The sequence below is a fragment of the Dryobates pubescens genome, chromosome 17 (assembly GCF_014839835.1).
Source record: "Dryobates pubescens isolate bDryPub1 chromosome 17, bDryPub1.pri, whole genome shotgun sequence".
Classification (NCBI taxonomy): Eukaryota; Metazoa; Chordata; class Aves; order Piciformes; family Picidae; genus Dryobates; species Dryobates pubescens.
In genome coordinates, this window is record NC_071628.1 from 19,836,393 (window position 1) to 19,859,970 (window position 23,578).

The following is a 23,578-nucleotide window of genomic DNA, read 5'->3' on the forward strand; positions in this document are numbered from 1 at the left end:
AGAACATATAAAATTAGTTAATTTGGGGAGAAAATGGTATTTTACTGCTTTATATGACTTTAGCTTTGGATCAGGTCCTCCACTTGATTTGGTGCCCTCAATTTCTTTCTTCAGATGCTGGGCTTTAATGTGGAGTCTAATGTCTTTGACAGGAGTCCTCAGAAGGTAATAATGTATTTTTCTGTTTCCTTTTCTGGTAGTTACTATACCACAGTTCTCTCTTTGACTTCTTACCTTATACAGTGTAACAGCATGTCTTTTCTTGTGTATCTTGCTGTACTTTTGACTACACTGATATAAAATACACACTGTTTTTTCTGATACTAAAGCACATAGAAGACCCCTTAGGAATAGCTTAGTCAAGATTTTCTTTGCACCTATACTTTTATAGACCTCTGGATTGTTTATTTCAGAGATAAATCTGTATTCTGCATTTTCTCCCCTTTCAAATCCTTCAGTTTTCTCAATTAATTTTCTCTTCGATACAGCCTTACAAATCCCATATAATGAGCTGCTAGGTAATAAGCCATTATGGGAATGTATCTGAGTTTTGCTGATTTCAACTTCCAGGGACAGACATGAGTTAAAAAGAAAATTGTTCAGTTCATGGTTTCTATGCCTCTGACTAACCAGACAATCTTTTTGTGTTGTCAAGGCAGAAAGAGAGATGGACCAAGTCATCTGGCCTCTCTTTGTCTGAGAGAATCCTGTAAGGAACCAGGTAGGGATATATAACATACTGGTGTGATCAGCAAATGGTTATGAGAATAAAATGAATAAACCTTTCCCACTTGCTCAGGGAAGACACCTGTCTGGATAATACTTCTGTGTCAGAAATGGACCTGATGAATAAAATTCCTGACTTGTAGTATCTGAAATATCAACTAGAAAATTTAAGGTAAGGTGTAAATCTTCCTCAGTAGTGAGATTTTTATGAAGATAGCAAGACAAAAATAAAACCATCAAGGAAGGTGTATTGTGTAACAGCAGTAACTTATACCAATCAAAGGCTAAATATTCTGCCTAGTAAACTTCTTTTAACCATTACTAATCTATTTTCTTTTTTTTTTTTTTTCCCCTTTTAATTTCAATTAAAATCTCATGCCAGGAAGCAGGCCAATACACTAGCAGTGTTACCTCATCCTCATGTGTCTTGCTATTTAAAACAAACCCAAGAGTCAGTATTAGCTGGAGAAAGGTACTTTTTGTTCCCCTGGCATCTAGTAAGCATTTCTGAAACAAGCCAAATTCTGGACATGTATTACAGATACAAATTTGGAAACTTGAACGCTGACAGACTTCAACTTCTCTGGGGCAATCCTATGAGAAAGGACAATCCTATCAAGACTTCATAGAATGACCTGATGCTAAAACCCTGACAATTATCTCTTATCATCCATGGTAGTGACAAAAAGATTATTTCATATTTCCCAGGCAGTAAAACCCAAAACTATCTCATGCTGCTCTCTGTGCATTATTGAAAACACTAACTTGTCATGAAAAATTGTACAAAATGCAAACAAATTATTAGTGATTTCCATATAATTTGATACACCTTTAAAAACAGAGAGAAACAGTAATAAGTGCAACTTTTTCTCTTTGCCTTAGTGGCAGTCTTCTCCAACACGTAAGTGAAGCCTCTATTTCAGTCTTCTTTTTTCTCTCATCTTGCTTATAGCATCTTCCTCTACAACTAGTGTTTTCTTAGGGTTGCTCTGCATTCTTCTAAAGCTTTACTCTGTTATTATTTCTGAAAAATAAACCACATGCTTTTAATTAGAGAAAACTCCCTCCTCTGCCTTCTTATGGAGTCCAATCACTTAATTTTAAATGTACTCACTGTTGCAGCTATTGCTGCTTGTCATTTCAACCAAACTGGCACCACACTCTGAAGAACTTGTCCTTGGAATGGAAGCTTTCCTGATGATAAGAAATGGGGAGGGGGAAAAAAAAACCAAACAAAAACAAAGCAAAAAATACACAGAGTGAAGAAAAAAAAATCAGTTAAATAAATTATCAAGAGACAAACTAATTGTATGATGCTTCCACTGAAAAAAAGTGACATGAATCTTCCACAATTACTTCCTAATTAATACTTGGCATTTTTGAGAAGCACGTATCTGAGGAAGAAAAATAGAGATCAGAGGCAGGAACAGCACTCAGAACTACATAACTTCTCTCCTGAAGTTAATGTTCCTGTTTGATTTCTCAGGGCTTTATTTAAGCAATTAGTAGATATCACAAAATTACTTAATTTATCATAAACTCTCTTGGCATTTGGAAGTGAAATATCAGTAATGTGACATTTTCCACACTTTACTGGGGAGAAATAGATCTTTCAGATAGAGCTGGTCTCTTGCTGTCTCTTTGCTTTTATTTTAATAATAATTAGACATCTGCTCTCTTGAGGAGTCAGGAGCTATTCTCCTTTCTGTCCAGTTTTTGTCCTGTGGTGATACAACTCCTCCACAAAGTCTGTTGTCTTGGCCAGCTTGAATGGCTTTATTCCTAGACCCTGTTGTTTTGGCTGGCTGAGTTCCTGTTCATCTACGTACCCTTACCTTGTATGTAATTTGGCATTTCAATATGGACTTAAAGAAGTGAACTGGAGATTCATTTTACTTTTCCCTAGGTTTCTCTCTATTTCTCTAAGCTGTGTGTGTAGCACATATGACTCTCTATTGTTTTTAAATTAAAATTGGCTTATGTGGATCTGTACTACTTGATCACTTTTCATCTTCTAGCAACCCTTCCACAATGTGTTTCTGGAGAAAGAAGGCCAGATGGATTTCTACTGATAGGTAAATTGCTTGTAGCAAAATATGTCAGTTAAAAGAAGTTGTCAGTTAACAATGTAATAGTAAAAATTTTTGCATACTCTCTTGTTTTCCTTGGGTCAAAATGATAGGCTGCATCAGTACCATTTGTTGACAGTGTTTGTTTCAATATAGAGAGTGGCTAGATCTGGATTTGTGCTACCTCCATAAACTGCTCTGCTGACAAGTTATGCAACTCCTGGGCCTAAAGCCACACAAAACCTTACTATAAGACATTTATTTTCAGTGCTAAATAGCAATTCACTCCCATAAGGCCAGTTCTGATTTAATATATATAGAGATAAGTTTTATATTCACAATGTAAGTACTGTCTTTGCTAAAATAGAATTGTTGGCACGATGCCACATCTTCAAGTGACTTCCAGTAGTTAGAAATAGCAATAGTTTTATGTGATGAGCTTTTACAGGAATTTGGCAAACAGAACTGAGCATGCTCTTTACAGATCCAGTTTTTCCCCTGATAGAGAAGCTACATTTGTTGTTATGAAACAATCCATTCATGGAGAAAACTTGACAAAGCTAATGGAGGCTAATGTACTGAACTCGTTTTCACATTCATCTCATATGTGGACCAGTACTGTTCTTAGGCATTCCAACAGAGTGACAGAAAATTGTTTTGCAAGACATCTTTGAGGAGACCTAAAAGCTTAATATTTTCTTTGGAGCAACATTTCCTCATGTTTTTAAAAAGTAAATGAAAGCTACTCACTTTACTACTCTAAATAATTGTATGTTATCGACCTAAGACTCACTAAGAAAGTTCTACAGTAGCGTGTCTTTCAGTAGCTTCCAGCAACAGTGGGAAGTTCAGCCCTAGACTGTTTATCTTTCCCAGTTTTAACATGCCTTTTTTCATCACCAGTCCTTGACCACTACATCTTCCATCCATTTGCTGCTGTTCCCTTTATTCAGACCTTCAGTTCCTTTCTCCTATTTTAGTTTTGTTCTACTTTCCATCATTCTCACCCTCTAGCCATTTCAAATACTGTTTTTTGTCATTATCTTTGATTCTCTCTTCTCTTCCTCCTTATAGGTTTGCTTCCCCAAACCGTACCATCTTGATGAATCCCAGTAAATAATCAAATACAGCATGAAATCAGCTTAGCAGCAGATTGTTGGCAGATTGTGAAAAATAAATCCCTCAGCCCATAAAAATGTGATGACTCAGTTAAATATAGAAGAACTATTTCCCGCCATTCATCTAGAGCTTTTTCTGTGTAGCCCTTTTATGTGTTACTTTTGCTGTTACTTATGATTTGGTTTTGTAAGCAGAGCAATTAAATCCATCCTCTCACCCCTTGTATACTGAATGGATTTGTTTGTAGGGAACATTAAATGTGCTTGCACATGCCTGGTCTTCCCCAGGCACCCTGAGATGAAGAAAACATGGCTATGAAGGGGGTCCAAGCGATGACAGGGACAAGAAAATAGAGCACTGATTTTATAAAGTCTATATGACTAGAGGCATAATTTGGGGGATTCAGTTTATGCATCCTAAATTGAAATTAATATCTCCTCTTCTGCATCTCTCCAGACTGCATTACTGTTTATACTAAATGTGCATCAGAATCCTCCACTGAACAAGACAAAAAAGTGCTTTCAAACACCCAACTGAGGGGAAAAACCTCTCTGCTTATTGGTTCTGGATCAAAGATAATTACCAATAATGTGCAATAGTGGAAACTTGATAGCATAATATTTCTCTTCACAATTTAATGCCTTCACTTGAGGACAAGTTGAGGATCACACAAACTCTCAGCTAACCCTTACAAGCCCCAGTTCTGCCCTCTTCCAGAATACTATGATATACCTGGTAGATGAAATTTCACCAAAAAAAAAGTTGTTAGTATTAATCACAGCTGCTAGCAATAGTCCTTGTTTCTGCAACTAAAAAGTGGGGAGTAGGTTGAAGAGACTTGTCTTAGCATTGGTCACTTAAGTCAAGAGATAAGGATTTTACATGTAAAGTGTTTCTTTTGCAGATAGGTTTTCTAGCAGATGATTGTGCTCCATCAGCCTCTGAAGTGTAATGGTAAGACAAGACATTTTTTAGATAATCATGTTTTTTCCTTTACACTAAAGAAGTTGATCATGATTTTTTGAGATTTCCCAAGCTAGTCTGGGATGTAATATAGTTTCAAGGGCAACTATATTAAGATTGAGTTTCTGTCCTGGTTATTTTTCCAATAAAGAGGCCCTACTACTTCTGCCTGTTAGGTAAAGCTTGAATAAGCTGATTTCCTATAAATAAATTGAGTAGCTGAGGTTTATTTTCTAGCTGTCTAATGAAAGACTTGCACAGACCTGTCATTGCTGCTGTTCTAAGCTTTTATACTTTGCAATGTGAGGCTTGTTGACTATAAAACTTGATAGATTCTGTCTCCAGCCTTCCTCTAATTTTGCTGTATGCATTGAGGAAAGGGATCTTTTAACAGATTACTTTTTGGGTTCTGTGCTCTATGAAGACTTCCTATTCTCAGAAATGAGCTTTACTTCTAAAGAATAGTATCCTCACTGAGACTGGCATTAATTTTTCTGTCATCAGTTCAAGCTGTATTCTGTTCTAATAACTTTATAGTAATCTGTCAGTGTTCTTTAGCAAGCAGCTGGTGTGGCATTCCATTGCTAAGACAGGATTAATTTAACTAAAATGACTAATGTTGGGGGGGGAGTATCCTCTACAAGTTTTTTCTGATACAAACACTGTTTGATCAAATGTTCTCTATCCCTTTTAAATATATTCAGCTATGGCAAAAACTGATTTTCAGGGGGTTTCCATGACAGCAGCTGAGATAAAACTAGACCAGCTATTCCAAAGGTCGCTCACTGAAAGGCACTGATCAGAGAGGTTGATTTGGCAATGTGATTATGGGAGAGCAATGAACAGAATTGTAAGAACCGCAGGTTATCATAACCAAGGAGAAATGCAGCATGGGAGAAAGAGGAAGAGGCTGCAAGTCTGTGATGGATAAGAATTGCAGGGACTAGCAAGTTGCTTCATAAAGGCATAAATACATATTAACAGTATATAACAAAATGAGCTTTCAAAAAGTGCTTAAAACCAAGAAGGTATGTAGGAGGTTGACTTGTGTACCCACAAATGCAGAGAGCAAGTGAAGACATTACATTTGTTCGGGTTTGGTCTAACTGTGCCAATACGCTGTACTAATATATGTACAGCATGAAATAGTTGACTTGTTCCTTGAGCTGAACTGCTTACATTTGAAGTCCTAATGTGCTTGAAGTGCTACTAAAACCAACCCTGCAGCATGTGCTGTCTAGCACTGACATTTCAGGGATAGCCCTCTGATTTGTTCTAGGTGTTAGTTAATAAATATCTGCATAGGGTTATTCTGGAATTTGATTCTTCCCATAGTTTTTCTCTTTAAAGAGAGCCATAAAGGAGTTGGGAATAATGGACCAGTTGGTTTGGCTGCTAATTCTATGCAGTGGAACAGTTTCTGATCCTAAGCACTTCAGTAATTTGTCTCTACTTCTCAGACCTTGGACAACACAAGGGTTGACTAATGTTTGAAATGTTAGCACTATCTCTGGGCAAGCTGCAAAATCTCTCTGACATAGGTGTACTACTTGTATTTTTTACAAAACAACTGTAATAGCTTATAAAAGACATTAAGAAGACTACAAGCCAGGAAGTTAAATATTACAAGCAACAAGTTGAGACATTCACATTAATTATGCTGAATAACCATACAAACCTTATGGATAATTCATTACATACTTTTACATTCAAATGATTAGTACATGATTACCAGAAGAAATTTCTACTTGATTAAATAGCTTCAGCACTCTAAAGCACTTTTACCTGCAAAGGAAGTAGAATGCTCCAATTACAAGAACTCCTAGAAGAAGTAGTGAAGCCAAGAAAGCTGCAAACAGGTCACCTTTAGTTTGGGACTTGATGCTGGGCAGCAAAACTTCCTCACAACGGGCTCCTGTGTAATTCTCAATACACCTGAAAAAACAAGTTTTATTTGGGTTAGATGGTAATTTCTCATCTAACATGGAAAGCACAAAGGCTTCTTTTGGTCCTAAGTGGGAAGAAAACTTGTTATGGCGTAGTTAATGTTTATATTTGCTTCACAGCAAGTTTTCTTATGGAATTTCCACTCATTTACAGAAAAAAGGGAATTGCCATGTTGGCCATGAAGTTCATGTTCTGATCCATACTACTTTTCTTTTTTACCTTTTATCTTTTTTTTTTGTAGTAAACCATATCTTTCTTAATACATTCATTGGATTAGCAGTATACTTCACAATGGTGTACTTCACAGTTCAATTTGCCTCCTTCCCTGGCAGATTTAATTAATTAAAGTCCTGTCTTTAGTGTTAACTGTGTCATCCCACTGGTTCTCACAGTAATCACACTTTTTGCTTTCTGTGTTGAAGAGCTAGTACTGTCAGCTAAGTAGATCAAGAAAATGGGAATTCATGAAGACACAGTACACCCTAAAGTGCAGTAGTAGTTTATGCAGTGTGGTAATTCATGACAGAGTATGTTACGTGCTTGGTGAATGACTCTTGGAGAGACCTATCTAAATGTCATCTCTACTATGTTTATTTTTTCAGTGTATGAAAACATCTTCTAAAGAAAGGGGTTAAGTGAATATGGTATTTTACTATGGTAAAATGGTATGATATTTTATTAAAAGTAAATAAATTGAAACTTAATAATTCCTATACAGTTAACAGATAGGTTGAAGCTAAACTAATCTTCATTTGTCCTATATTTTGCAGATATTTTCCTAAGGAAATTATTGCATTACAGAAAATGGTAAGCACGTCATTCAATAACTACATTCTGCATGTATCTCTTATGTATGTAAATTTGATTCTTTCTACTGCTACAGATCTTGCCCCTTCTTGCTATTTCTGGTACTGAAGTCATAATAATCTGTGACATAAGCAATTTCCAGCTCCAGCTGAGAAAAATGGGCTGAACTCTGTAACATACTTGAAGTTCTGAATTGCCATTGGTAGCTACAAGGTGTAATTTAGGTGGGGGACAAGAAGGCAGAGTGGGGAGAAACTGCCAAAAAAGAAGGATGTCTAGCATATCTAAAATAAGACAAGAGGCTCACAGTGAGCATGCCAAAGAGGCATGCAGGATGTGACTCCCATCATTGCTTTGCATAGACCATGGACCACTATTTCAGTACTACTGGTCAAAAATATTTCACAAAGAATTACTACCATTTCTTTTAATTCTTTGCCTTTGGAAAGAAAATGGAAGATTTAGATACTAGGGGAAAAAAAAAAATCAGCTGTGCAATTGATGAAACAGCCACCATTTGCTAAGGACAATATGAAACTTCTTGAAGTTTCTATTGACTGCTGCGAGAAGCAAGGGTAGGCAGATTGCTCTGATTGCTTGAGATAATGTTCCAGATATTTACTGTAGGTACAGAGGCATTTCAGGGGCCTATTTCTGAAATACTGTAGAATACTTTAAGAATAGAAGTATAGTTTGAGTGGAGCATTGTTCTCTAGCGAGTGAGAGAGAAGTGCTTTGGAGACCTGAATAGAGTAACAGGGATAGAAAATGGAATATAAAATTCATAGAAGTATTCTTGAATACCAATGAAAACCAGAGAATAATGCATGGCTAAAGTGATACAGGAAGAAAAAACAAATAGGTTTTGGCATCAAATTAAGGCTCATAGAAAAGTTCTAGAGAATGAGCCTAAAAAGAGTAAGTCAGTAGCCTAAAGAGAAAAATGAAGCAGAAGGATGAAAAGACATGCCTGTCTGATGAGAATTGCATACAGGATGAAGGTAAAAGGCCAGGGTTAGAGAACCGTTGCCATACACCTGAGTGAGTTGGCTTGAACAGTGCATGGGAGCCACACTCATGTTCTGTGAAAGATCATGGGGAAAAGACTGAGATGTGATGACAGTGTATGAAAAATGTCACTGAGATTGCAGCCACTTCCTACTAAATAGAAAATAGAACCAGACGCTTAAGATAGTCACAAGTCTTCAAGAGGGAAAGGAGTTAGAAGGCATTAAGATTGCAAGGGGAACATTACAGCCAATATGAATACAAGGTTACAGCAAAAGGAAAAAGACCTACTCTAAAAAAGCACATACAAAACCTGATGCTGAACCTATTAATTGTTCCTGGATGTAACAAACCCAAGTTTTAGAAACTTGTTTTCCATGACATGTCAAGTAATATCTGTTTAACTGCCTGCAATGCATTAGGGATTACAAAGCCATCCATCTACTTTCTCTAGACTGACTTGTTGACACGCTAGCGGAAAGTGATTCCATGGTATGTAGAAAATACTGCCATATAAGCTAAAAATTATTAAGGTTTTAATAGGAACAGGCAAACTGAGAGGAGGTGTTTCTTGGTTACATTTCAATAAATGTGATTATAGGTTCACATTAGCTATCAATGAGCTCTGCTACAGTTCAGGCATTTCTGAAAATCCAGGTGTTTAAATTTTGGCTTGCATAAGCTTTTATGAAGTCATCAGTGCTGAGGTACAAACAGGTGAAGGACTACGTTAGATAGTCCTGCAAAGAGATAGAAGCAACTGATGCTTTAAGATATCCAGGAGTATTGTAAGTACTTTCCTAAAACTCCTAGGAAGGAAACTGAGCAGACTTCAAGAAGTGGAAGTCACTCAGATGATCTGCCTATCCTGTTTCATTAGCAGAGCTCCAATCACCTAAGAGTTGCATACACTTGACTACAAGCAAGCCATGAAAGTGGTCTCTAACAAACATGTAGGCTATGAACATAAGCCTGACTGGTATCTCTATAGTGTATCTTAGAGGTCCTACTATACACAGCCTTAAAAATCACTGGCAACTCATGATTTATCTTGTGTTGGATACCTGCAAGTAGAGCACATATACTTGCAGTTGTTAATATGGCAGACAACTGTACTTCCACACTTGAACGCCTGAGTGCAGAAGGGAGAAAAGCCTGTTTCTAGGCTGGAGTGAGAGGGAGTTACACTAACCAAGTCTTGCGGTCAGTAGGCCAGGTGTTGCTGTTAGCCTCCTATTGCAGCACACGTATTCTGTTCTCTTTACATGGTCCTACTATGAAGCACTCCAAAGCTGTCTTTCCTCCTCTTAGAAATTAGAATTTCTAATTCATTCAGAGTTGAAAGACAACAGCCTTCAAATGTTTGAGGAAAAGCCATGAGACTAGAACCCCCCATTTTTAGATAGCATCCAGGTTTCTGCTTTCCTAGATGCCTGCAACAGGCATGCACACACACCCACAACTCTTGTCAGATGAAATGAGCCAGCCGTATCTGCTGTATGCAAAAGTACTAGAGGAGCTGTGCTGGAGAGAAAACACTAACGTAATATATGTAAAGAAATCCACAGAATCTTTGAACGCAGGATATTAATCAGAACTATGCATACCAGCAACATGATAATGCTGCATTTTCTATTTTAGGTCCCATTAAAAATAAATGTTAACTATTGACTCTTTGGCTATATTTTTGGTGTGTATTCTAACTTTTGTTCCTACCTTTCAAGCTAAAAGCAGAACTGAAAAATACCAGGTGGATGCTTTGTTTTCAGAAGATCCTGGGACAGTTTTGGACACAGAGAAAGAAGAGAGACCCAGATGAGTGGGAAGCCCTTCACTGGCATCTTACAGTGTGTATCTCTGAAGGCTTATGGCACAGCAAGTATGTCACTCGTGGGGACATTTGAAAAAGAGAATGAAGGACCTATTTCAGAGCAAGAGCCAGAAAAGGATGGGGTATACATAAGGCAATGGAAGGAATTTGCACAGGATTTATTAGGTTGTATTAGAATAGAAGCAAAGCAAGGGGAAAGTAGACATATCCTTTATCCATACACAGGAATTTCAGGGAGATTTCTGAGTCTGTCTCCCTTGCAGTACTTAGTCTGAATGCACTGCCCTGCATAGAAAATGATCCCTTCCTCCAGAGGTGAGTGTGCACTCTTAATTTCTGTGTGCTGCCCTCAGAAGCAGAGGAGAGCTGTATGTGTGGTCTTACACCATCTGTATTTCATCTGAAATACAGAAAGCAAGCTCTTAGAAATCTGCCATTTGTAAGACAAAATGGAAGTACCAAAGATTCCTCTCAGACAACAAAATCTTCACTTAATTCTGTACTGTATTAATTAATGATTATGGGACAACTGCACACCAGGTGTTGAGGCAAACAGCTTTCATCCTCATGTTTTATGATATACCTGAGGCAGCTGCTTTTCCATCCTTCTCCATTCTGCTGCATGTTTATTAATTACATTTGAGCATTGCTGCATTTGAATCTCATCTTTTTTATGGTGGCAGGTGCACCTTTCACTGCTGAGACCATTAACTCATTGTTAGAAAAGGAACAAGGGAATGTGGCAGCTGAGCAACTTCATGTTTTAACACACATCAGCTGTATTTAAAATCTGCTAATGTTGCACAGGAGAGGGAGGTCAACTGAAGTTTTGTTTATTTTAAATATCTACTTTGTATGTACATATATATATATATATCTCCATTTTTTAAAGGTAAAAATAACTGACATTTCAAAAAAAACAGTGTCTCTTAATTTGTTAGCATGCTACAAAGTACGTATTTCTAAGGAATGATGCAATTTTCCTTGCTACACTGTGAAATGAATTACAGTGATCTTGCATCAGGTAATCTGGACTATGTTTAGCACAACACATTTGTGTAAACAAGCAGCATGTGAAAGCAAATGTGTTTGAAGGTGTTCTTATAGTTAGTCTATTCTTACTCCATTTCCACCTTTTAATCAATGCTGTGCTAACGATAGGTCAGTCTGATGCTAAAACTGATTTACTTTTTCTGTGGGTGGGAGGTGATCATTTGAGAACACTTGGAAGCTTTAGGTGGGATTTGGCAGAAACCTGCATCAAAGCAGCTCTGCACAACTGTGTGATGATGCCAGTCTTGAAGTTCCAAAGCACTGAATATTTTTCTGAATTCTGCTGAACAGTGATGCATTTTTTTTCCTGTTGTTTCTATTCACATCACTGCTGATTACTAAGATATCTGTGTGTAAACAAAACCTTTCTCATCTATAATTAGCCTTCTCTGACTGATTAAGGAACATGCTTAGAATGAGGACAGGCTTAAATAGAATGCTGCTATTTAAACCCATATAACTTCATAATCAACCCACTAGATACAGAAGAAAAATAATTGCTAAGTTAAATGCAATAAGATTGCCTAAGTATAATAGAAATGCTCTTAAGGTGTTACTTTTCTGCTTCAGCAGATTATAAAATCCTCTAGTACCTGAATAATTATTTGCACTTTTAAAGTGGAAATTATTTACACCAACTAGCTTGTGCTTCTGAAGAAAGGTCTATTTGTTGCGTCATACTTCGTTATTGCATCAAATACACCTTCCTCATTTCACAGTCTAACAATAGTTGAGGAATTGTTTTGAAATTGTGTAACTGATGCTTTTTAGTCTACACATTTTTTTTATTTAAGTTTTAATATTAACAATATGGGATCTCTTCTGGAGGTTAAAACAAAAGTGTATTTCAACATGTTTTACTTTTTCTGTATATTCATTTTGCATTGCATAAGCTTGCAAGGTTCAGCAGTCATCATCATCCAGCACTTCCAATCTTTATCCTCAGTTCTTGATCTGATTCCTTGTATGACATGGGACATTATGTTTAATGACATTGATATGCTGTATATACTTTTTCAGTGAGCACTTACCACAAAATTGCCTCTTCTCATCTACTACACAAGTTTATGTGCTTGAGTTTAAATATTTTAACTGAACTGTCTCAAACAAAAGAGATACTTTAATTACACATCTTAGAAAAGATTTTGTTTCCTTCTTCAACAGTTTTATCCAGTTATCATTAGTTACAATATAAGATCAAAGAAGAAACAGGAGTTGCCAGAGAACAAAAGGTAATATCCTTAAAGTGTATGTAATACCTGTCTGAATGCCTATTGTGTTAAGCAAACCTGTTAAATTAACTGTAATTTCTCTTGATGAATGATAACTCAGAATTAGTAAATGCAGGACCATGAAAAGTTAGAATTTAACTTAGCATCTTCTTATGTCTTGGGAAATGAGAAAGTGACAGCATGGGACAGTATTCTTGTAGCAAATGTAGTCATGTGCAAAACCAGGAGATGCTTCTTTTCCAGTGTGCTACATGGATTTCCAAAAGAAGAATGGCTGTCACTATAAAGCTGCCCTTTGAGTATTTCAGCAAGATTGCAAGAACATAGTAAGTCTTGAATTACATCCTTTTCTCCCTCTTAAAAGATTATCTTCCTTTTTGTTCAGGTCAGGCTATTTTATGTTACAAAAAGTTTTGCAATACAATTCATCTGGAAGAAAAACTGGGAATGTATTTGCCTTTCTGAATCCCTTTCCAGCAGTATAGGCCATGAGGCAAAGGGTATTTTGTTCCTTTCGTTACTCCAACAAGGGGAGGAAATATGGCTCTGAATATAGATATCATCCTGAATGCAAACATAACCGAGTACTGTTGTACCTGTCAGACAAGTATACACCAAATATGCATGCGTATTTTTCTCTCCTTGTCCAGTCTCTGCAAGCCAGACAAGTAATCTGAGCATGAATTACTGAATTTGAACAGCCACAGGTAATGGTTATTTTCCTTTATTTAATGTTTTAACAGGAATTTCTTAAAGACACAAAGTGAAGAAATAGTCTGTAGACAGTTATTCTCCAATACTTGCAACACACAAACTTTAGTTTCACTGACCTGCAGAATGGACTGGATACAGTAGGAATCATATAACAAATCCCTCCATTTAGACAAAAAGATCCATAACTGGTGCCACAGAGTTCTTCATGATCTTAAAAATAAGACCAAAATAAACACAGAGACATCTGTATTGTTATCAATAAAAGGAGGAGTCTTCATTATCATTCTGGGGAGTGGGGATGGCTTCCTTTAAAAAACAACAAAACCCAGCAAAACAAACCACCCACCCACAAATAAAACCACATTATGAACAAATAGACTTGTGGTACAGGCCAACAACATACAGCACTCTCTTGCAGAATTGTTTCATGTAATGATATGCAAAAAGATAACAAATTTATCACCATATCAGATGTGAAGCACCTAAATTACATTAATAAATGCAAAATTTCTCTTGCAGCGATATGAACTTTTGAATTCTTAACTTCATTTGCCTTTTATAACCACAAATCATACTGAGTACGGTGATTCACATGATGCCCTATATGAGTTTGCCCTGTTCCAGGGGCACAAACTATCTTTAGCTAAGCTAGCATTTGAGAGAGAAACGGGAGTCAGTACAGATAAACCCAGAATAGTCTCAGGTGTGGACCAGGACATTCTGAGACTGCTTCAGGCTGCACTAAGAACTAAATCATATCAGAGCTGGACACCATCAGGTTGTCCACCCCATTTTTTAACAATCAATGGAGGAGCTGGCCTGTGAAATGTTACTTACTTAGACGACTGCCTGTTACACTGTAATTTCTAGGGATCTCAAAAAAGCTTTTTCATAATGCAGTAGTCATATGACTTGTTGGTGTGCTAGACAGAACTAGGCATTCTAAGCCCCCAAATACAGAGTACTAATGTTGGCACTCGTAGCAGCATTTGTAATTGATGCTTAAAACAATATATAACTCCACCATTTCACTCTTTGAAAGCAGTCTAAACTTGGAAGGTGGATTGCATATATGTATGATACATTTAATGTATCACTGACTCATTGTGCATATATATATATGTATTTTGAAATATTTCTTCCATCTTATGAAACAACCATATCTCAATCAAGAGAAAAACAGAGCAGTCTTCTGATATCACAAGTGTGAGGATCATGCATTACCTCACACTTTAGGTGTTGTCTTTGCTATTATTTCTCCCAGAAGTTCTGAAAATAAGAATTCTGCTGTCTCACTATTTATGTACAGAAGACATGTTCTCTACAAAGTTTCTTTAAAAGGAAGCTAGATTTTAATTTTTTTTATTTACCCTTCAAGAAAAAGGGTTCCCCTTTGTTCCTGCAGAAAAAATAGAGGGGAAGTGTGACCATAAGGGAGCTTCTACATCTTTGCATCTAAAATAAACCTGACTTTTCTAAGAGTAGCAGAAAAGCTTAGCCATTTCTAACTCTGTGCAACAAAACCATCGTGCTATCCTCTAGACCACTGTCTACTAATTCCTCTCTTCTTTCCATGCACTCTTCCATTTCTGTGATGGCATATAAACATAGCAATGTGAGTCTAGTCTTCAATGGGAATTCACTTTCCTGTTCATGTTATCAAAGTGCTAGCATCATCCAAGTGGTAACTGGATCTTTTTGCATGTGTGCAGTTAAATTTGAGAGCTGGAAGAGGGAAAAGGTAAGGCTGGAAAACTTGTTCACGTTTGACCTTGTTGCTTTGGCCCAGGATGAGGCATAACAGCAACATGTGTTCTGCCCCACCTTGTGAGAAGTGCATGGAAACATGTTTCGACTTTGAAGTTTTCTGTGCTTGTCTACTGGCAATTAATTTGCTGCAAGTTCACTATTAAAAGGCTTTACAAATTATTTTGCATGGGTAATTCCTAATTGCAATAGGAATAAGATGTTAACAGGGGGAAAATGCAGGCAGGTTTTAAAATAAGAACTATAAATTCTTTTATTTTAATCTATTCAAACATAACAGTGGCACTTCTTTGGTACTGTATTTAAGCTGAAGGCTACAAACATCCTTCCATAAATGAAGAAAGGGTATTGAACACATGAACAGACTGTCAGGATTTCTATGTAATTTTAAGAATCAAGAGAGAAAAAGGCAAACTCTGAACTTTGACCTGCTCTCAACTCTATTAAGCACCTGAGGGAGTTAAGTGATGTTTAAATTCTACCAAATGAAAAAGCAAGACGATAGAAGGTAGGCCCCGTAGAAAAATCTCTTTAGACAGCTCATGGAAAGCCTTCAGAGAATTTCTGCTTAAAATACTGCCTTATGGTTCTATTTCTTTTTTTCATCTTTATGCAGAAATAGGCCTGTCTCACACTGGCATACTGGTAGAATACTGAAGAAAACTAAATGCCTCAGGTCTCACAACATTTAGCAGAATGATTCTCTTACTGTTATGGTACGATCTGTGTGTTAAAGACCATCTCTCCAGCCCACCTAGACAGTTCTGTTCTGGCAAAATACCTCAGGCACTCTGTCTTAGGCCTATTAGAGGAAAGTGAGAGAGGTGGAAAGAGAGAACAAAAAGTGCCTAGGAAGCATTCAAAACCTTTTGATTGTAATTACAGACAATTTCTCTATAGGCTATTTCTTTCTAGATAGAGCTAGACTTCTTTCCAGTGCTAAGGGGAAAATTGTAACTTTAATTTTACCAGTAATGAGATATGTGAAGAAACCTCTATGTCCATGTAGATCAGGTGGCCCAAATTCCATCCAACTGTGATTCCCTATGTTCCATTTTGTGTATTAACACTTTGCTACCAGAGTAATACAGGATAAAATAGATGACAGAATTATGAAAGAGAAGAAAAGTAAATTCAGGATTCTTTCACACACACACACACACACACTACTAATTACCAGTACTAGTGGGTTTTGCTATTATACAAACATATGCATTGTTTTACTCCATACCCACTTTATTGAAATGCAGTAGTTTGGATGAAATTTGAAAGCTACAGCCCTGTATTTATAGGAAGAAAAGTAAGAAAGCAAGAGTTGATCCCCTTAATTTTATAGTCAATGATGCAAAAGGCTACACTGTAGAATCAGAAGGGGTTTGATACAAGCCAAAAACCAATTACATTAGCATTGGTGAATGTGTTATGATTTTTCATGAGGTAAGTCAATACATTATTTTAATCTAAAAATGCAAATTGTATGCTTTGAAAGTCAAATGTATATTACATTCAGACTACCATAATCAGGATAGAAATGTTTAACAAGTCAAGTGATGATCGGCAATTAAAAAAAAACCCTAAGATTTAGCTTTTCAATTAATACAATTGTAGAAACTCTATCAACATATATTCTACATAATATATATATTTTGATATATCTCTCTACGTGAGAGATTAAATAAAGAGAAGTAGAACACAAAAATTACTTCTAAAAGAAGTCAAATTTTGGAGGGAGAAGTAAAGAGGAATGAAACAAGATTGTTCTAATACTAGACTGCAAGGTCTAGTGTCTGTCAGTGCAGAGATATTAGCAGCCTCTAAACACACTGATTCAGTTATTCGTTCTGAGGATATGCATGGAAACCTATCCCTGAACTCTCTTGTCTCTTTGTATTTAAACCCTAGTAACCTGGCTGGCCTATCTATTAACAAGATAAATAAATAAAGGCCACATTAACCCCTGAAGAACCATATGTTGACTCGGCTGTTTTGTCTAGTCCAGAGGCTAAAATACTACAGACTGTCTAATCCTAAAAGTCTGCTTAAACAAAAAAGGGAAGGGGGAGGAGTAGGAACTGTTGACAGAAGACAAAAGGGCTGATGCTTGCATGCTTTCTCACTTATAAGCAACTTTGGACTTTATGCTAATCAATCATGAGCTATGAAATACTAGGACTGATCAAAGCAAACCTCTCCTAAGACAATTTTTACCACTGACTGGTGAACTCTAGTTAGCTGACTAGCAAGTGATGGCAGTCCTATAGAGCATTTGTGACCATCCAAAGAGCAGCTATCAAAATCAATGCAATTTTAATCAATTCTAATTGTATATGTATTCACATCCAAGTAATGACTTGGAAGAAATTACCTGTTCGCATATTATTCCGACAACAATTTTTACTCTTGGTCAGAGGCTATTCTTCTAAAACAGCACCTAAAGACAAACATGTAGATTTATCATGTAATTTTTAATCCTGGTGACTTTTTTCCCTGTGAAGAAATGGCTACTGAAACGTATCTTTCAGTGCTGCTGCTTAGACATGGGTTGTGCTTTTACAGTAACATACTATTATATTACATGTAAATTCCATTCATTCACAGTTAATGGAAAATATTCAAGTCTACTGTTCTGTGAAGTCTTAATGACAGTACTTAATGACAGTACTACACAACAAATCCAAATTCATGCTAAAGGATGTTTAAACAAGGAGTATTTTTTCAAACTGCCATGCTTATTCAGAATTGTAATACCTGATGTTTTTAGGCAATCTAAATAAGGGTTTCTGGCTAGCTAATGAAATTGACATTTGTACCTGAAAACATAGTGTGCACAACTGAGCCAGTCCTCAAGACTGTGAAGTGTTCAGTCAGGTAAAGGTCTTGGTAGTAGAATTCTTGCATTTCACAAACAAATTTCCCAATTTGTAATTTCTCTGAAAGAATGTGTTTCACTCAAGTGTTTCTCATGTCTGGATGCCAGGTGAAGTTAGTAATATAGGGCATGAATTTAGTTGATCTCAGCAAGGTTAAGACATTTACAATTATTTTTAAAATAGAAACTCTGTGCTTGGACAGAAACCAATCTTCACTTGACAGTGCTGAAAAGAAACTTACTCTATAGACACGCCAACTGTGTAAGCATCTAACTTTGCTGTTCTGTTTTCTTGTAAGGAGTTGTCACCGTTTCCTGTGCTAAACAGGTTATTGAACAAGCTTAGCATAATCTTATTTTTTAATGTTTGCTCTCTTTTTCCTATACTTGAATGTGTACACAAAGTAAATATTTAAGCAAGCTGTCCTATACTGGAATAAATATTTTTTCCCATGAAACGATCAAATAAAATAAATTGTGAACTTTACCAGAAGTAATTGCCTGTACTTCAGCTGCTCGTAATAGAAACACAGCTTTCTGTAGAGGCCCATTTCAAAAGGTATAATGCATCTGTACTTACTGCATAAGCAGAGAACTCTGATTTTCATGGGATCTCAAATGTCTTCTCTAGCTCTTTAAGTGTCCTGTCCATACTAGAAAATCTGAGATGGCAGTTCTCTGTGATACTGGGCTGCAACAGCAGGGTCCCCACCCAAAGGCTGTCCCCTTGGGCTGTTCCACAGATAGGCAACCTTGCTTACTTTGTGTACAAAACCAAGCACAATTAATGTAGCCTGTGGCACAAAGAAACAAACTAACCTGACTCACTTCAGAACTAAAAATCTCGGTTTAAAAAGAAATAATCTTGGAGGTAGTTAATTTTAGCAGTGGAGATCTGAATTCTGTATGTGCCATTAAAAAGGCTTCCAATTGACAGAGTGCAATGTGGGTGAGGTTATAAGACAAACATGCATACAGAGGTCAAGTACAGATTAGGGTAACAACACCCCATTAAGCCCACAGAATCATCTGCACGTGTTTCTTGGGTTACCAGTACTGGAATTTATTGCTGAATTCAAGATATTCACATAATGTAGTATATATATATAAAAAGTATATATATAAAGTAGTATATGCAGTAGTCAGTAATATGATTTAAATTTCTGGTTTATTGGAGCAAGCAGTCCTTTTTATTTCACTTTCCCGTTTCTCAGAATGTTCCACAAAACTGAGTAATATCAAATAGCTCTCACAACAGAACATATAAATAGGATATATAACCTAAATATCAGCCTAGCTCCTCTACCAGATTTAATTAGGATACGAGTCCTTGAACAGACAAAATAACTTGACTTTGCTGCTGCAAAAAGGAGATCTCGCATCTCCTTTCCTTCATCTCACTGTCAGTATGCATCTCAGTGTCTCTCTGGTGCTGCTACTGGTATAAACTGAACAGTTCAGGAGATGCTTAAATACAATCAAAGTTCCTTAGAGGAAGCTGACAGTTTTATATTGTATCAGTGTTAAATGGATGTGCTAGACACCTCATCAGCTGTTTGGACCAGGACTAATTATTACTTGTACTACAAGCTGTTTACACACAGACTGCAGGGAACAAGACAGTGTGAAGAAGGCTATGGGACGACTAATGGTTTGCTTTCAAATTTCCTTGCCTGAATATTCAAGCAATCAAGGGGTGGCAAAGGAAGGGGGTGAAAATACTTTCTAAACAATCCAGGAGGATATGTGTATGTATGCATAATTCTATTTCAGTTCGGATGGTAAGTACCAGAGTTCAGCTCTAAAGGTAACTTTCAAAAGAGATGTTGCTGAGCCTTGAGGCTTTTTTAAATCCCCCCCCCCCCAAACCCTGAAAAAAAAATCATTAGATAATCAAGAATATGTTTTTCTCTGGGATGTTTGTTGCACTCTGAGCAGAAGTTCTAGTATGTATCACTGTCCTAAAACCAATAAATTGGACTCTATCTCATTAGAAAAATAAGCTGATAATATCGTAAAGAAAATAACATGCCAAAGTAGAAATTGTTGCTAAGCTCAATTCTAACTCGCTTCTATCTGTGCACAAGAGATCATTTGTGCATCAGTGAAACATGAACCCTGTTACATGTGTGTCACACCGAATGATGCAAATATGGACATTCTGGAGACTAGTCATCTGTATTGGAGAAACCACAGATGAAAGTGAGCCAAACAGGAAAATTCATATGCCTTCATGCTTCTTAGCACTGAGACTTTAGGGGAAATAATACTTCTTTTTTCTTTCCTTTTGTGTTTGGGGTTTTCTTTTTGAGGGAACTGGTATTTGATTTATGGACAAATTTGTCACTTGGACACAAAACTACAATGGGTTCAGCTCTTTAGCAAACATATGTGCTGGTGTCTGGCCATAATGGCTGGAACAAGTAATTTGAACTCATTAGATCTGTCTTTAAATGAACCTATGTGCTTTACTCCCCATACACTTAAAACAGAATCCTTACTGCTACTTATTTTTGTGCACTTTTAATGGCTAACTATACTAAGCATCCATGAGATGCAGTTATCCCCAAAAGATGGTAACTGGAAGTCTTAATGAGTACAGGCAGATAAAAAAGAAAGCCCCGGATAATGATTTGGGTTTTGTTTTATAGTTATTTGCTATTCAAACATTCTTAAAATTAATCTCTATATAAACTCTCCCCCAAATTAAAGAAGAACATTTCGGTCACATGGCTATTCCAAATATACATTGTTTGTTCATTTAGATTAAGTTGCACCTTAAAGCTGTCTTCAAGAATGGGATTTCATTGCATTATGTACTCTTTTTTAAAATCCAGGAGCCCCAATACTGAGCTCAAATATTTGTGGTGTAAAAAACAATGAAGGGATTTCTTTTTTTTTAATTGCACTATCTGCTTAGCAGGCTAATTAAACAAAAATTTCCTTCTGAGATGTGTCCTTGATATTTATCAAGCAGTTAGTAGTCTAGGCCTCATTTTCTCTGGGAGCCAGGAACTGTCCTGAAGTCTTACTAAAAGCAGTCTATTTTCTTTTCTAGGTGGTAACTTCTTAGCACCCTTACCATATGAAGCAATCATAAACCTCAGAAAAAAAAAAAATCCATCAAACTGCCTGAAAAAAAATGGAGATCTTAGTAAGGAAGAATTCAAGATGAGGTATTACAAGAAATTTTTGTAAGGACAGTGTGTAACTCAAATTTACACACTGAAAGTTTCTTTTAAGATGGGACAGCCACAACTTGAAGGAACTCTGATGAAAGTCAGATGCCAAAGCAGATGCCAAGTAGCTCACAAGTCTGAACATGCTTGTGATTGACAGGTACATTTTTTGAATACAGTTGTTCAGAGTTCTTCCCAAATGTATAGTTTTCTCAAATGACTGAGTCCTCTTGTCTTAGAAATGCCTACAGCAAGCATTTGGGTTGATATGTTGGTATTACCCACTGAAGTACGTCTACAATTAATTATACACTAAACCAACTGGAAAACTGTTGTCTTGATGTCAAAATCATAATTTGAGACATTATATTGAATTTAATGGGGAACTTCTCATTCCTAGAATTTAAGGAGTATGTGCAACTTCAAATTCCCATCTGAAACCCCAGTTTGACTGTAAGAGATATTTATACAAAAGTTGACAAAGCAACACTTCAGTTGAGGATTTTGTCAAATGTCACTACTATATTCATACTATGTATTTGTAATTTTGAGATTGACTGCAGTCTCATGTTTGGGTGTGCTTATGCAGGGGGAGAATTAATACACTTTAAAACCCAGCTGCACTAAAAGAATAACTGCTGAACTTGAAAGACAGCCCCCTCAGTACTACTTTCATTTTGTGTCCTGACTTTTATGGCACTCTTGGTCCCAAGTATCATCCCTAAACTCTCTTAGAAGTCATCTGAAATGTACTACAATTTAAAGGTTCTTGCTGCATGATTTTTATTCCTATTTCAGTGGTAGACAGCATTCATCAGTAATCTCTCATCAGAACTCAAGAAGTCCGTATCACAAACTGGCATATGAGAACATTTAATAAAATAGATGTCCAGAACTTAAATTTGGGCTACTGAGTTCAGCTCCTTATCTTTACTTATTACTCATTGAGAAGCTAATGTAGCTAGTCTTTGTAATAGTAATTTCGATTTTTTTTTTTAAGCTGAATGTCCAGTCAGTAGTAACTAATGGCTGCCTAATGGCAGCTCTTCCACTGCAACTCAGCACATGGGAGAGAACTGTTAAAACTCGTATTGCAATCTTCTTTCTTATTTCTGATCTATTTAAGGCATGTTCTTAACCTTGGGGGAATTTTTTACTTCCTTTTTGATGCATTTAATTTTGCATTGAGTTAATTTGTTTTGCTTAAACCATAGCTTACCACAGCAAATGGATATTCTTAACTCTGCTAGTGTAATCTTTCTCAGACATGCACAGGACAATCTGCTGAATCAACGTAATCTCTAATCTGCACTCTGTAATCGTGCAGCTGCTCTCTCCGCGCGCAGTTACGTAATCCTGGGGGCTACAGAACAAAACAAGGCACAAAACCCACAGGCGCAATTTTAAGAATATTGTTGTGGCCAAAGCCTCGGCGCACCGCACCAGGCGGCCGCCACCAGCCCCCGCCCCCCACCCCGGGATGAAGCTGCCCCTCTCACCGAGTTCCCTCCCACCTCAGCCCGCGGTCCCCCCACCCTGCGGCTCCCACCTGCCCGCCCTGTCCCGGGGGGCGGCGGTAGCGCAGTGGCGGCTCCTGCCGCGAGGAGACCTGCTGGGGGCGGGGGGTCCGCCCCGCCCTCCTCTCGCGCCTCACCTTCCCCAACCCGTCGTACTACAGCGCTCGCCGTCCGCTGCCGCGATTGGGTGGGCGGTGCCCACGTGACACAGGGCGAGCACGCGCGCGCGCCCCCTTTAAACCGCCTCCCCCCTCCCTTTGCTGCCGCGCACCGACCTGAGCGACGGCCCGTTGTTTCCTAGGCGACCCGCGAGGAGGGAGGGCGCGCGCGGGCTCGCGCGCAGGCATTCCCCCTCCCCCCGCCTCTGGCGGCCCCGCGCGAGGCGCGCGCCGGACGGTTGGTGGAGTGGGGCTACGCGGGTGCCGGCGGAGCTGGCAGCAGGCAGCAGGTATGTGCCGTGTCCCGGTGCGGCCCTGCGCGGCGCTTGGGAATCCCCTCTGGCTCTCGGTGCCGCCGTACGCTCTGCTGCCGCGGCGGGCCGCCCCCGGCGGGGTGGGCTGGGTGGCCCGGCGGGGTCCCCGCGCCGTTCTGGCAGCGCCGCGCTGGCGGGCGGAGCGCGACGAGCTCTTCGGCCGCGGAGAAACTTTGGCGGTGGGCACTGCCTCACGCCAACTTCCCGGCGGCGGGGCGGGGGCGGTCTTGGGGCGTCCAGCCGCGGGCCGGCCTGCGGCGGGGGGTGGCGGGGCCGGACCCCTCTCCCGCGGGATCAGTCAGGCT

General features: G+C 38.1%; 2 protein-coding genes across 7 annotated transcripts in view; one reads left to right on the plus strand and one right to left on the minus strand.

Moving 5' to 3' along the window:
• Nucleotides 1-1,366: 1,366 nt before the first annotated feature.
• NRG4 (neuregulin 4) lies at nt 1,367-23,161 on the minus strand. 3 transcript variants are annotated; one of them, XM_054168920.1, is made up of 6 exons: nt 23,077-23,161; nt 17,602-17,667; nt 13,586-13,679; nt 6,663-6,812; nt 1,841-1,920; nt 1,367-1,750 (listed from the first exon to the last, which is right to left on the minus strand). In XM_054168920.1, the coding sequence occupies exons 2-6, from the start codon at nt 17,609-17,611 to the stop codon at nt 1,734-1,736; spliced, it is 351 nt and encodes a 116-aa protein (XP_054024895.1). In that variant the 5' UTR covers nt 17,612-17,667; nt 23,077-23,161; the 3' UTR covers nt 1,367-1,733. The 3 variants fall into 3 exon arrangements, with proteins under 3 accessions (XP_054024895.1, XP_054024894.1, XP_054024893.1); XM_054168919.1 differs by lacking the exon at nt 23,077-23,161 and adding an exon at nt 22,939-23,003; XM_054168918.1 differs by lacking the exon at nt 23,077-23,161 and adding an exon at nt 22,834-22,946.
• The window catches only part of TMEM266 (transmembrane protein 266), an 88,832-nt gene continuing 86,521 nt past the window's right edge, over nt 21,268-23,578 (plus strand). For 3 of the 4 annotated variants that reach the window (XM_054168912.1, XM_054168915.1, XM_054168914.1), the window contains exon 1: nt 21,268-21,444. The gene's annotated coding sequence lies outside the window, so the exon portion shown is untranslated. Of the gene's footprint in view, nt 21,445-23,134; nt 23,250-23,578 lie in introns of those variants that run through there. The other variant, XM_054168913.1, reaches the window with a different exon arrangement.

What these genes read in the sequence shown, in the direction of transcription:
- NRG4 (XM_054168920.1), bottom strand. An exon ending in GTATCCAGTCCATTCTGCAG is followed by an intron (nt 6,813 to 13,585) that starts GTCAGTGAAACT and finishes TTGTTTTTTCAG; the next exon opens with GTGTATTGAGAATTACACAG. An exon ending in GCATTCTACTTCCTTTGCAG is followed by an intron (nt 1,921 to 6,662) that starts GTAAAAGTGCTT and finishes TCTTATCATCAG; the next exon opens with GAAAGCTTCCATTCCAAGGA.